We start from the raw sequence: 15,780 nt of genomic DNA on the forward strand, positions 1-15,780 counted from the left end.
CGGGGAAGAGCCTCGACAGGGCTTTCTTCTGAGGCTTTCAGTCCTCGAGTGCCAGGGGGTCTGTGAAATAATTTACTATAACCTGCTGTATTTACCGGACTGTAAACTAAAGTCACGGTTTTTATCATGAAACACGTTGTGATTTATTCCAAAGTGACCCAGGCCTTTATAATGCATTTAACTTTGTTCACATAATCTAAATGTTGACTTTCAAAAGTAGGCGCGCCAAGAAGGCTATTCGCTGTATTTTGGTTTATATATATATATATATATATATATATATATATATATATAGTTTTTAACCACAAATGCTTGTCTTGTACCATCTCTGAGATGTGCCACGTATTACATCATCACGTTGTAAAGGTCACGTGTCACATCATCAAAAAATGTGTTTCGGGGTTTCATGACCCTTTAAAAATTATATGACATGAATGTGTAAACATAAATACATCAACGCTTTCAACCTTTGTATTGTTACAATGTTGGTAGTATATTTAAATGAACAATGTGTAGTCTTTCTCCATGTGACCTTTACCTTGATATCCCTGTTTATTTGTCAGCAAAAGTCTGCTGGATGAAGATGAACACGTTAGTTGATCATCATAGATCTGAGTCATTTTCTCTTTCTGTCTTCAGTCTGAATAGATGCAGTATTACAGAGAAACAGAGTCTCATCCTGACTTCAGCTCTGAGATCAAACCCGTCACACCTGAGAGAGCTGGACCTGAGCTGGAATACACTAGGAGACTCTGGAGTGAAGCACTTATGTGCCGTACTGAAGGATTCACACTGTAAACTGGAGAGATTGAGGTCAGTCACATTCACATACAAGAATCAAAATGCTTGAAATCACTTCAACAGTTTAAACTAAAACACTTTAACATTGTATTTGTGCAAACTTAGTATTTTGTGATCTGGTGAAATAAAGATGAAGATCTCTCTTCCTCTGTTTTATTTGCTTATGAAGAAGATGTGACTTTACAGAATAACGAGTTTTCTTTTCTTCTGTCTTATTTTCTTCTCTCTCTGCTAATGTAGTTTAAGCTGCTGTGATATGACAGATGAAGGTTGTTCTGATGTGACTTCAGCTCTGAGATCAAACCCGTCACACCTGAGAGAGCTGGACCTGAGCGGGAATAAACTAGGAGACTCTGGAGTGAAAAACCTCAGTGATCTACTGATGAACCCACAATTCAAGCTGGAGAAACTAGAGTTAGTATCATTATACTGTACAGCAATTACAGTGTGACTTAAGTTTGTTTATTTGAAGACAGCAGGGCTTATGTTTCAGTGTTTATAGCAGTGCACTTTCTGGGGGGGGGGTTTCTTCATTTTTATGTGTTTTTTATCTAGTTAGTAATTGTTTAATTTCCAGCATTTGATACAATGTACTGATTGTGTTCATGCAGAAATCTGCCTTTTCAACCGAGAATAAAGAAGAGAGACTCAAATAAATAGTTAAAATGAAAGAGAAGAAACAGTGTCTTCCAGCACACAGAACTAGTGTGACTGGGTTTCAGAACAGACTATTGGAAACTAAATGCTGCTGTAGCTCTTCAATAAGATGATCATCATATATGGTGTTTTAATCTTAAATGTGTTTGATCTCCAGTAGATGGCAGCAATCTTCCACTAAAACACGGCACATTGTCCGCGCTATCTCCATGAGCGAAATTAAGAAATTAAATCAGATATAAATTATAACAAATGTAAATACATTTTGCATACAAGAATTACATTACGTATGTTTAAAAAAATGACACTTGTTATTAATCAGTCCTATGAGTTATGAGCTCAGTTTGTAGAAATAATACTTGCATTCAATTAGGAAGAGCACACAGCAGCTTCTGTTGTCACACACACACACACACACACACCTCATTAAAAGGCGAGTGGGAAATGTTATGTACATGTTATCATGGTCATGTTTATCATTGTTTTTAAGTCCAATCCTTGTTGCCCATACAATAATAGGCTACAGTAAAACATTTTACTTTATCCATATCATATAAAATATTTTCATTGCATTTTTCAATGGGACAATGACACACAGGAAGGACCTACTTCCCAAATCAGTGCTCTTAAATAGGCTATACATATATAAAACACCAAACTCCATGTCAGCATATTGTAGCCTATGGCTTGCGATCTCTCACATGTGCGAACGAAATATCAAAGCCATAAACCGATTTGTAAACCACAAACGAAAAATTAGAAATCAGGCCGGAATCTCATTTTCTGTTTATTAAACTAAACGAAAAAACGTATAAACGATCCGTCTTTTTTCATTTCTCGTTATTCCAGTCCAAATAGGAAATGAAATGAAAGGAAATGTTCATTCGTTTTTTTATTTAATATTGAAAGTAGAAAAACGAGAAAACGGTTCCTTTTTTGTTTTAATTTTTTCAAAAGTATAAAGCTTGATTCCCTTTCAAGGGAACTCGAGCTGCGTCGAGACGCGGTGGGAACGCCCTGCGTGATTGCGTCGTGAAGCACGTGTATAATCAGTCCAATGGAAAGACGAGACGTCATAGGCGGGTGACGTCATCGACCAGGAAGCTATAAAGCACCCCTGAAAACAGACCGCGACAGCTTCTGTGCCTTCAGCAAGCGATCTGTGTATTCTGTCCTTGTCATATTTATTGTTGTCTGTCAAGTTGCAATATTTATATATTATGGCAAAAGAGAGCAAGCAAGCATTGTGTTGTTCCCTTCCCGCGTTATATCACGGGTGGGAACACACACTCCAGAGTAAAAGCTTTGTGTTGCTTGTTTGGGAGTGGAGCATGCCAACAGTCAGTTCTCGAGGGGGCTGACTGTGAGCATTGCGAGAAGCTGTCCGTGAGGACGCTCCGCTCCCGCCGGCAGTTCTTCAAGGAGGACGGTTCGGTGCGCGCGCCCCGAGGCGCGGGTCCCGCTGCTGCCGAGGCACGGCGTCGACGCGCATCTTGGGGATCGCAAATGGTTCTTACAAACACCTGTTAGATCCAGTGTTTTATCTCGGGGAGAAGCACGCTCTGCGGTTTCTCCTCCCCGGGATGAGGCATTCATCCTGCGATTTCCAGTTCCGAGGAATTGGTATCGTTAGTGTGTTTTAAAAAATAATAATAATAAAAGAAAATAAGGCAGATGTTTTTGAGTTTTCATAATAAATAAATAAATAAGTGAGCTCATAACTCTGTTGAATAAAGAGGAGCTTATAAAGGAGGTTTTATCCTGTGCTGTTGCTAAGTTAAATATTTCTGGCCAGCCAAACATATATGAGAGTGAAAATATAAGGAAAACTCTATATCTCAGCCTCCTCGTCGGGGAGTGCCGTTTTTTCCCTATCTCCACACTGAGGTGTCGAGATCGTGGAATAAACCGGTTTCTATTTGTGTTTATCCCTAAACTTCTACTATAGTAATGTTATGGGTATAAAGTATCATGGTATGACAGTGCCTCGGGTTAAAGAGACGCTTGCGAGCTATCTCTCTCCCGGGTCGTCATCATAACCCCGATGGTACCCACCAGCCATCATAAATATTAGATAAATATTATTAGGTAGCACTGGTAGGTAAAGTATATAAGGACATGGATGAATGCGAGGATGTAACAGCACTGACGCTATTCGAGAATTGCGTCGTGCAACAGATAAACTATACCGGGGAGGGACGGTTTTGAGAAATCGTTTCTTCTCGGCGTCCTCTGGGTGGCGACTCTCTGAGGAGGGTTGCAGCGCTGTCAGTTCGGTTGTTTCCTGCTGGTGGCCACGGAGTGATATATATTTATATGTATGTATATATATATATATATATATATATATATGTATAGTTTTTTCTGATGTAAAGAGAAATTAAAATATGTCTGTTCTTCTGGACGCTCCGCTTTCAAAAAAACGAAGAAATAACTCTTCAGCGGCGTTCCAGAGGTTTCTTCCTCACCGATCTAATGTTCCTGAGACTGCTGGGCGGGAGCAGTCTCAGCCTACTAAGCTCCTCGCAGCATAGAGTGCGGCAAAACAGAGATTCGCCATTCGGGTTCATCCACAATCGAAGGTGACTTGGGTGGCGGCCGCAGTCTAGCCAGTTAGAGATATGCAAGATCTGAGGACTGTTTTATCTCTAAAATATCTTGGAAGAAGAAGCCCTGACGCCGAGGCTGCAGGCTTCTGAGGGTGGTCCCCTCCGGGGTAGGGACGGTTTTGAGAAATCGTTTCTCCTCGGCGCCCTCTGGGGTGCGACTCTCTGAGGAGGGTCGCAATGTTGCCAGTTCGGTTTTCCTGCCGGTTCGCCGTTTCAGGATACCGAGGTGTCAGCGTCCCCAAACGATCCTCCGAGGAGGGTCGTAGAGCAGTCAGTTCGGTTTCCCTGTCGGTTCGCCGTTTCAGGGCACTGAGGTGCCTGCTTTTTCCAACGATCCTCCGAGGAGGGTCGTAGGAACAAAGCTAGTTAGAGGTAGGCAAGATCTGAGGACTGTCGTTATCTCTAATAAAACTTAGACAAGAAGTCGTGACGCTGAGGCTATCAGGCTTCTGAAGGTTCCTCCGGGGCAGGGACGGTTTTGAGAAATCGTTTCTCCTCGGCACCCTCTGGGGTGCGACTCTCTGAGGAGGGTCGCAGCGCTGCCAGTTCGGTTGTTCCCTGCCGGTTCTCCGTTCAGGGCACCGAGGTGTCAGCGTCCCCATACGATCCTCCGAGGAGGGGCGTAGAGCGGTCAGTTCGGTTGTTCCCTGCCGGTTCGCCGCTTCAGGGCACCAAAGTGACTGTTCAACCAAATCCAGAGGCCAGTCTCAAGAGACTGGTTCCCCTATTAGAATTTCTGGCAGCGTGGAAACTACTGCCACATATTTCTCAGTGGGTCCTGCACACTATAGAAAAGGGCTTCAGAATTCAGTTTGGTTCTCGTCCGCCCAGATTTCTAGAGGTCCTCCCCACAGTGGTGGACCCCGAGCAGGCTCTGGTTATGGAGCAGGAAGTACTGACACTTCTGCAAAAGGAGCTATAGAAGGGGTTCCTCCTCCCATCAGACAGTCAGGGTTTTACAGCCATTACTTCATTGTTCCGAAAGAGGATGAGGGGTTGCGTCCTATTCTAGACCTGCGTCAATTAAACAACAGGCTTCAGAATCTCAAGTTCAAAGTATGCTTACGCTATATATGATTGTGTCACAGTCTCAGTCCGAGGACTTGTTTGTCACAATAGACTTGAAGGACGTGTACTTCCATGTATCTATCCATCCTCATCACAGGAGGTTCCTGAGGTTTGCTTTCGGGGGCGAAGCATACCAGTATCAGGTTCTTCCCTTCGGCCTAGGTTTATCACCCCGCACCTTTACAAAATGCGTGGATGCAGCTCTGGCTCCTCTGAGACTCCAGGGCATTCACGTATTGAATTATCTCGACAATTGGTTGATTTTAGCTCAGTCCGAGCAGATGGCAGTTCGGCATCGAGATGTCGTTCTGTCTCACTTAAAGAGGTTGGGGTTGTGGCTCAACGCCAAGAAGAGTGTGCTCCTCCCAGCTCAGAGGACCACTTTTCCGGGTGTTTTATCTCACAGCCATAAAGGGGGTAAAACTAGGCCAGTCACTCACTGTGAAACAGTTTCAGAGACTGTTGGGACTCATGGCAGCTGCGTCCAACGTATCTCTTTTGGCCTTCTGTACATGAGACCTCTGCAGTGGTGGCTCAGGACCAAGGGGTTTTCTCCGAGGGGAAATCCGTTTCGCATGATCAAGGTCACGCGGCGATGCCTTCGTGCCTTGGTCATGTGGAAGAAACCTTGGTTCCTCACCCAGGGCCCAGTGCTGGGGGCTTCTTATCGACGCGTATGCTTTCGACGGATGCTTCCCTCACGGGATGGGGGGCGGTCATGAGTGGCCGCTCGGCGAAAGGTCTTTGGGACCATCAACGTTCTTGGCACATAAATCGGCTAGAAATGATGGCAGTATTTCGAGCTCTCAAATACTTCCTGCCAGACCTGAGAGGTCACCATGTGCTTGTCCTTCTGGACAACGCACTGATGGTCTCGTATATCAGAGCAGATATCCTGTTGAGGCAGGGGCTGAGGCCCGGGGAATGGAGACTTCACCCCGAGGTGGTGGAGCTCCTTTGGGAGAACTTCGGTCAAGACTCAAGTCTACCTTTCGCATCGTTTTATACAACGCATTGCTCTATGTGGTTCTCCCTGACGCGTCCAGCTCTGCTTGAACTGGATGCAACGTATTAGGTGTGGTTGAGGCTTCACCTGTACGCATTTCCCGATATCTTTGCTCCCGGGAGTTACACTCATCTGGAGTTATGGATACTGTGGGCTCGGTCTCTGAGGGGGCCCAGCTCATAGATTCCGGTCTCTCGACTGAGGTCGTGGAGACCATACTCCAGTCTAGAGCTCCCTCCACGAGAAGACTGAATATGCATTGAAATGGAAACTGTTCTCTGCCTGGTGCGGAGAACGCCTTCTGAATCTTGCTATCTGCCCTATGGTACAGTACTTGATTTCTGCAATGAATATTTCTTTGCTGGGTTATCTCTGAGGAGAGGTCCTTATTTCATCTTCTCCGTGGTACATGAGGCTGAGGCCTGCACGTACTTGGATTTGCACCTGGTATGGTGGTAGTCTTTCCTCACCCCTTGCCGGGTTGTATTCCTAGGTCCCTATTAAATTTGTGGGTCTTTTGTGCTGCAGGCCTTCTGTCCTCCACCTTAATACCCCAGATCAGGAAAAACTTAATCTGTTATGCCCTGTCCGGGCTTTGGATGCTTATGTCCACAGAGCTCCCTGTGGCGTATATATAAGAGCAATTATTTGTCTGCTTCGGGTTACCTAGTTGGGTTGCCCTGCATCTAAACAGATAATGAGCAAGTGAGTAGTTGAGGCTATCTCACTTGCTTATGAAGCGGCCGGACAGCCTTCACCTTTGGCTGTCCCGGCCCATTCTACCAGGAGTATGGCGGCCTCTAAGGCTTTATTATCAGGAGTTTCACTCTATGACATCTGTAATGCGGCAGGCTGGTCCTCACCGCATACATTTGTTAGATTTATAACTTGGACCTAGGCTCCACTCCAGGGTCTAGGGTGCTTGTTTCCTAGTGTGCGCATGGTCTTCATACAGAACAGGCATTTGTCATATGGCGTCGTGGGTATAGGGTTCCCACCGCGTCTCGACGCAGCTCGAGTTCCCTTGAAAGGGAACGTCTCAGGTTACGTATGTAACCCTGGTTCCCTGAGAGGGAACGAGACGCTGCGTCGCCTTGCCATACTCCCTGCATGCCTGTGATCGACTTGCTTCGGCTTTTCAGAAGCTGTCGCGGTCTGTTTTCAGGGGTGCTTTATAGCTTCCTGGTCGATGACGTCACCCGCCTATGACGTCTCGTCTTTCCATTGGACTGATTATACACGTGCTTCACGACGCAATCACGCAGGGCGTTCCCACCGCGTCTCGACGCAGCGTCTCGTTCCCTCTCAGGGAACCAGGGTTACATACGTAACCTGAGACGTTTTTCGTTCTCAGGTAGAAACATTTATGAACAGCTTGAATATTCAATTTCTACACGTGGGCGGGAATGAAACGCTCCTTTCCTCTGATTTGTCAGCCGAAGATCAAACTGTCCCGTCATCAGTTCTTCCTCAGATCCGCTCAGCAGAATAAAAGTCCTCCGCTGCTGCAGTTGTGCAGATTCATAACGCGTTTATTGCAACTTCTACATTTCATCTTTTCCTCATCAAACACCCAGACTAATGGCTCGACACGACCCGTACCGGGGAAGAGCCTCAACAGGGCTTTCTTCTGAGGCTTTCAGTCCTCGAGTGCCAGGGGGTCTGTGAAATAATTTACTATAACCTGCTGTATTTACCGGACTGTAAACTAAAGTCACGGTTTTTATCATGAAACACGTTGTGATTTATTCCAAAGTGACCCAGGCCTTTATAATGCATTTAACTGTGTTCACATAATCTAAATGTTGACTTTCAAAAGTAGGCGCGCCAAGAAGGCTATTCGCTGTATTTTGGTTTATATATATATATATATACTTTTTAACCACAAATGCTTGTCTTGTACCATCTCTGAGATGTGCCACGTATTACATCATCACGTTGGAAAGGTCACACGTCACATCATCAAAAAATGTGTTTCGGGGTTTCATGACCCTTTAAAATTATATGACATGAATGTGTAAACATAAATACATCAACGCTTTCAACCTTTGTATTGTTACAATGTTGGTAGTATATTTAAATGAACAATGTGTAGTCTTTCTCCATGTGACCTTTACCTTGATATCCCTGTTTATTTGTCAGCAAAAGTCTGCTGGATGAAGATGAACACGTTAGTTGATCATCATAGATCTGAGTCATTTTCTCTTTCTGTCTTCAGTCTGAGTGGATGCAGAATTACAGAGAAACAGAGTCTCATCCTGACTTCAGCTCTGAGATCAAACCCGTCACACCTGAGAGAGCTGGACCTGAGCGGGAATAAACTAGGAAACACAGGAGTGAAGCACTTATGTGCCGTACTGAAGGATTCACACTGTAAACTGGAGAGATTGAGGTCAGTCACATTCACATACAAGAATCAAAATGCTTGAAATCACTTCAACAGTTTAAACTAAAACACTTTAACATTGTATTTGTGCAAACTTAGTATTTTGTGATCTGGTGAAATAAAGATGAAGATCTCTCTTCCTCTGTTTTATTTGCTTATGAAGAAGATGTGACTTTACAGAATAAAGAGTTTTCTTTTCTTCTGTCTTATTTTCTTCTCTCTCTGCTAATGTAGTTTAAGCTGCTGTGATATGACAGATGAAGGTTGTTCTGATGTGACTTCAGCTCTGAGATCAAACCCGTCACACCTGAGAGAGCTGGACCTGAGCGAGAATAAACTAGGAGACTCTGGAGTGAAAAACCTCAGTGATCTACTGATGAACCCACAATTCAAGCTGGAGAAACTAGAGTTAGTATCATTATACTGCACAGCAATTACAGTGTGACTGAAGTTTATTTATTTGAAGACAGCAGGGCTTATGTTTCAGTGTTTATAGCAGTGCACTTCTGGGTTTCCCTATTGCTCACATTTTTGTGTTTTTATCTAGTTAGTAATTGTTTAATTTCCAGCATTTGATACAATGTACTGATTGTGTACATGCAGAAATCTGCCTTTTCAACAGAGAATAAAGAAGAGAGATGTCAAATAAATAGTTAAAATGAAAGAGAAGAAACAGTGTCTTCCAGCACACAGAACTAGTGTGACTGGGTTTCAGAACAGACTATTGGAAACTAAATGCTGCTGTAGCTCTTCAATAAGATGATCATCATAGATGTGAACTATTGTTATTTCTCTGTCTTCAGTCTGAGTTATTGCAGTATTACAGAGAAACAGAGTCTCATCCTGACTTCAGCTCTGAGATCAAACCCGTCACACCTGAGAGAGCTGGACCTGAGTGTGAATAAACTAGGAGACTCAGGAGTGAAAAACCTCAGTGATCTACTGATGAACCCACAATTCAAGCTGGAGAAACTACAGTTAGTATCATTATACTGTACAGCAAATACAGTGTGACTGAAGTTTATTTATTTGAAGACAGCAGGGCTTATGTTTCAGTGTTTATAGCAGTGCACTTTCTGTTTTTTTTTTAAACTAAAACACTTTATACTCAATATCTCACAATGAGTCTGAGTTCACATTATATTTGTGTAAAATTCTTCACACTCATGATTTGTTTGTAAGATAATCTCTCTTCCTCTGTTTGTGTCTTTCTAGTCTACAGTGCTGTGGCATTACAGATGTTTCTTCTTTAACTCAGTCTTTGACGAACTCAAAAGCACTGCAGTTTCTAAAAGAGCTCGATCTGAGATTCAATAAGATAGGAGACTCAAAGCAGCGACTCAGAGACGAGCTACGAGACTCAAACTGTGTCCTGAGGTGAGGAAACATCACTGAGATATTAAAGAGATCTTCATTTACCTCTGATATGGGAACAAACCTTTCAAACATTCGTGAAAGGAAATTATCATTAAGCTTTATTGCAACAAAGGGTTTGTGTGAGAACAAAAGGTGAAGTTATTGAAATGTTTAACACAAAGGAGGAAAGAGAAGAAAAGCTCACTGTCACAGCTTTATACATCAACACCTGCTTTATGAACTGTGTCAGTAGAAGTGAATCATTTCAGTGTGAAAACAGACTTGGTCAGATTGTAGGAAAACGCTGCACTCCTGCTAAAATCAGTGCAGTTCCAGCTTCAGCTCACAGCGTCCAGCTCACATGAGAAATGTCTCTGTCTCTAGTGTGTTTTTACTGTGACAAGCAACACGTCACACTACTTTACACTTACTTTACTCTCAGTTATTTACTAAGAGCCTACAAACATGTTTAAACTAGAGGACAAACGGCTTTAACTAAAGGTTTGTGTTTGAACTCAAAATAACATTTGTATTTGCTCCCTGTGGTTTATTCCATACGCCGTACACTCATTAGTTTCTCCTTTACAGAGACTCAATAGGAGTCGCACCGACACACACACACACACACACACACACACACACACACACACACACACACACATATGAACATGATTCATGCTTTACATCTATTATATTTAAAAACACAAATATCTATGCAAGATTATGTAAAGTCAGTAATTTATCTGATTACAGGAATTCAATTTAACTTATTTTTACTATAAAAAAAACAGTAATTGAAATATAATAATTCCACTGAACTCTGATTGTTTTCTCTTCTGTTCCACTTTACAGAGTAGATGAAGATCGATGAGGAGTGACTGGGAAGGGCGATGCAGAACAAGCGGGATGTGCCCATTCATCAGCAAGCATGTCGGGAGCTAATAACACACAAATGTGTGATTCAAACATTCATCACTGCTCTGTAGGAGGTGCAGTCTGATCCACAGAAGAGTCTCACTACTGTCTATGAGGAGAAATACATGTGTAAATGTGTTTCATAAAGGTGGAAGAGACTCAGACTTCACAGTTAAATAAAGCAGCGTGTGTGTTAGCATGTGTTTTAGAAACGTGATATTGAATGATCAATGTTGGTTTAGTATAATAATTATTTATAATATAAATAATATAATAATTAATTATTATAAATATATATTTTTCCAAGTTTTGGAATTGGGAATATATTGTTGATTATGATTTGTATATTTCATTGATATTTTATGTGAAGTTGTACATAGATTTTGTAGATCTATGTGAAGTTGTAGATTTTTGTAAAATCTGTTTTGGAATACATATATATATTTGACTCTGATCAGTTTCACTTTAGTGCATTGTTATATATACACACACACACACACACACACACACACACCGGTCAAAAGTTTTAGAACGGTAAGATTTTTAATGTTTTTAAAAGAAGTGTCTTCTGCTCACCAAGGCTGCATTTATTTCATTAAATATACAAACAAAAACAGTAATATTGTGAAATATTATTACAATGTAAAACAGCTGTTTTCTATGTGAATATACAGTAAAGTGTCATTTATTCCTGTGATCATCATCGTGATCATTACTCCAGTCTTCAGTGTCACATGATCCTTCACAAATCACTCTAATATGATGATCTGATGCTCAAGAAACATTTATTATTATTAATGTTGAAAACAGTTTTTTACATTTTTATTTCATGATGCTATGATGATTAGAAAGTAATAGAACCTCACCAGAGGTGGTACCATTTAAAGCGAGCCGTACCATGCAGTGGAAAAACGCCATTACTGATCTAAAACTTTTGACCAGTAGTGTGTGTGTGTGTGTGTATGTGTGTGTGTGTGTGTGTGTATATATATATATATATATATATATATATATATATATATATATATATATATATATATGTATGTATGTATGTATGTATGTATATATATATATATATATATATATATATATATATTAGGGCTGGGGTAAACGATTATTAATTAAACGATTAGTCGGGCGATTATTTTATCGATTAGTCGACTAATCTAACAACTAATTGGAATTATTTATCCTGTCTGTTATTCGCATATTTCTGTCGAACCGTTACTCCGATGGATTTCAAACTCGACAGCTGTCTGGGCACGAGTAAGTGCAGTGCCAAGTTTGATTTTGTTTGGATGAGAAATGCAAAAGATATATGTTAAATATATCGGTAAAAGAAGCACTTAGAAGGTTGTGGTTTAAAAATAAACATTCTGACATAAACACACTGTCAGCTACAATGTTTACTTCTGAATAATATAGTATAAATGTGATAAATCCTTTTTTTTTTTATGCAGTTAATCCATTGAATCAATATAAAAGTTATTTTTCACATTGAAACTGTTGAAAATACACAATAAAGTAAGTTGATCCACATATTATAGCCTCTGAACTCGGTCAATACTAATCTGGACTAAACATAGGCTACATTCAATCAGCCATCGCTAAGAAATACCTTCTGAACGACGGCGACCTTCTTTTTTGACGGCGATCAGCTGTAAAATGGCTTAGGTCCTGCTCGGTTTTCGTTGACTTTGAGTACAAGAATTGAAAGTTTTTTAAAAGATTCCCTGGGGTTAACGTGTCAGCATTCGACAGAAGTTTGACGCTGTCGTGTGAGAACAAGCAACAGTCGGCATTTCTCTTCCTCTTCCTTCCTCATCTTCTTAATCTCCTCACGTAAATGATTAGATTTCGATGGCTTACGTTTCTTCCCTACGGCAGAATCCACCACAGGTTCATCAATGCCGTCAAATGTATTACTTTGTTTGTTTGTTTGTTTGTTGATCAAAAAGTGCAAAGTAGATAAGGAAAAATAGGATGCCGGGTGTCAGAGCGCCACCGTTACTGTTTACAATGCGTGGAATGGTGCGCTGTGATTGGTTGAGCGGATTTGTGGCATTCTGCAGAGAAAGGAGACTGGCGTTTGTCGCGGTTTGGAAAGAAAGGGAGAAAACATGGCAGAATAACACGGCGGGCGGTGTGTGTGTGGCGAGCTGTACCTCCGGAAATGGTGCAAAAAAAATAAAGAAGCGTCGACGCAAAAAATATGACGTCGACGTAATTTTGACGTCGACGCGTCGATGCACCGCTACAGCACTAATATATATATATGTATATGGTTACATCCCTTTTAGATTTAGATAGGGGTAAGGGAGTATAACATTTAAATAAAGATGTGTGTGTAACTCAATATGAAGAACAGGGCAATAAAAGGAAAAAGATCTGCTCAAAAGTATTTATTTTTACAGTGCCAAAAGTGAAAGAATGAAGAGACAATAGTGTTTACAATATTTACACAGACAATGAGGAAAACAACAAGACAAATAACAATACTAAACTAAAACAATCAAAGGTGGGAAGGCGAGCTCGAGAGATGCCAAATAACATAAATGAAACAGAACAAACTAGCTATAAGATTAATTCTATAAAGATTAAAACATGTAGAAAAGAAAAGTCTTCGCCTAACCAAACTACACTGACTACAATATAACACAAATGACAGGGTGTGGCGCTCTCCTAAACCTGTGTGTGTAATACAGCTCAAGATGTCCTGTGGTGTGCAATGCATGTCCTGCTCCCTCCTTCCCAGCCTCGCACACACCGTGATGACTGAACAAGGATGAACAGTAGAACACACAGAAACACTTCACAACCACTATACGACAATTGATTAACTCACTTGATAGACACACAGAAATCAGCGACAGCGAGCCAAACGAAGACAAATGCCAAAGTGAGCAAACAGCTGGGGATGTGGAAGAGATACGGGTATTAGAGGAAGGGGGTGTAATGTGATTGGATGGGTGAACCGGGACGTCATCATCCTTCAGGAGGACTAACAGGCTGTAGATCGATCCAGTACACATCTGGAACACACACACACACAACAACAACAACAAACTACCCACATCTCCCTATTGCAACACTCTAAATATGTACACGTACATAACAATATATTTAACCCCTTAACGCCCACTGTCGCGAATTTGCAACAAACCCCTTCCATTCAGACTGCAGGCGAGATAGCGTGTGTTTTCCCCCAATGCCTGTTTGTGCACATTCGATACATACCTAGGAACATTTTGCACGCACTGGTTTCTCGTAGGAGCGGTCGGAGTGGAAACTACATCCGGGTCACCGAAGCTAATATCAGAGAATGTCTAATATGGCGAGAAGTTTCACTCTCAGTACACTTCCGGCTTCTGAACTGGTTGCAGTTCCTCTCTGATTCCATATGAGGGCGCTCACAGGACGAGTGCAGAATGAATGGAGGTCTATGGCGCTATACCAATAAAAATCCACTTTTCTCAGGATATAATTTTTTGTCTAGTAATTTGAATGTTGTATTCGAAAGGAGATGCAAAGAAATTACACATTGCTGGGTGTTAGATTTTTTTGAGTCACTTATTTGCTTTAAAAAGTGTTTTAAAGTGTCAATGACGTCATACACATGTACGACCAGAGATACTGCTTCACGGCAATCCTTCACTCACTCTGGTGCGTTCGCGCTCTGCACTTTCTTTTCACTCGAGGCATCGACAACACAGCTGACACAGGTAAATACACGTGCTAGAAGAGTTTTTGTTTTGTTTGTTTCTGGTCCCGCTGCGGATGACACGATGCCATCAAGCGGTATCTCTGGTCGTAATCAGTCCTTCACTGACCAATCAGCGTTCATTAGCAAAATGCTAGCGTGTTATGGGCGGCAACAACTCAACCTGTAAGAAATCAAAAGGACATAAGTACTCGTTCATTCAACTTTCGACCTAAAACCCATGTTGAACTTGCAAAATCTACAATCAGATCTGAGATTTCTCAACGGCAATCGGGTGAAAGAGACAAATTTAGCTGTCTAGCCCCAATTGACTCCCATTCATTTTGCACTCATGGCGATCGCCCCCAGTGGAACTCTGGTGGAACTACAACCAAAATTCGGTACAATAGAGCTTAATAGGGAGTGGGCAGGCTCTCCGTAGACGGGCTCTGCTAATATTTTGGTTTGCAAAATCCGCATATCAAGGGCGCAAATGTGGAGAAATTGCCCAAAATGAGTTAAGTTGTGCTAAGATAAAAATATGTACTAGCTTATTGATTGCTTCTATAGCTATGTTATTCATATAGACTTCATGTGACGAATATTTTTTACGTACTTTGTAGATTTCTGTTTGTAGCAAATTTGCGACATTGGTCCATAACGGCTGGATTTGGCTAATGGCTACATATTATAATAATGCTATATTTAGATGGTTTCAGCCCAACATTTTTTTTATTTATTTTTATTATTTTTTTTACAAAAAATAGCATGTTAGGATATAACACTATAAGAATATATAATGTATGCACTGGAGTAACAAGGAAAGAGTTAAATAGAGTGTAACATGGAATGTATAAAAACTACTGTCAATGTTAGGGAGTAGGAGAGTGTTTTGTTTCTTGCTGTTGTCAAGATTCATTAATATGTCAATTAAAGTTTATAAGTTCTAACAACTTTGTGCCATGAATAAAATCTACATACCTGAGATGGGAAAATGTGTTTTATTAATTTTACCATTTTGTAAAAAAAATTACCCTAAATGCCCGTTGTTGCAAATTTGCAACATACCAAAATTTCTATTTATTTGTTGTGCAAAAGTGAAATTGATAATCTCAACATTATTTACCATCTACTTAAAGGCAAAAACACACATAATTTTTTTTTTATATACAGCTATAAATTCGGGCGTTAAGGGGATATATATATATATAATTTTTTTTTTTTTGGGGGGGGGGGGGGTGAGATATGTCCTCTATATCTAACAATTTCTTCTCTCTTGTGA

At 41.1% G+C, this 15,780-nt stretch overlaps 1 protein-coding gene across 1 annotated transcript; it reads left to right on the forward strand.

Moving 5' to 3' along the window:
• The first annotated feature begins 532 nt into the window (after positions 1–532).
• Positions 533–11,495, forward strand: LOC311292547 (uncharacterized protein). The gene is made up of 7 exons (XM_084412271.1): positions 533–813; positions 1,042–1,215; positions 8,360–8,533; positions 8,762–8,935; positions 9,331–9,504; positions 9,743–9,904; positions 10,736–11,495. Exons 1-7 carry the CDS (start codon positions 578–580, stop codon positions 10,752–10,754), a joined length of 1,113 nt encoding a protein of 370 aa, XP_084268397.1. The 5' UTR covers positions 533–577; the 3' UTR covers positions 10,755–11,495.
• Positions 11,496–15,780: the final 4,285 nt, after the last annotated feature.

This window comes from Rutilus rutilus, assembly GCF_951802725.1.
Source record: "Rutilus rutilus genome assembly, chromosome: 6".
NCBI lineage: Eukaryota > Metazoa > Chordata > Actinopteri > Cypriniformes > Leuciscidae > Rutilus > Rutilus rutilus.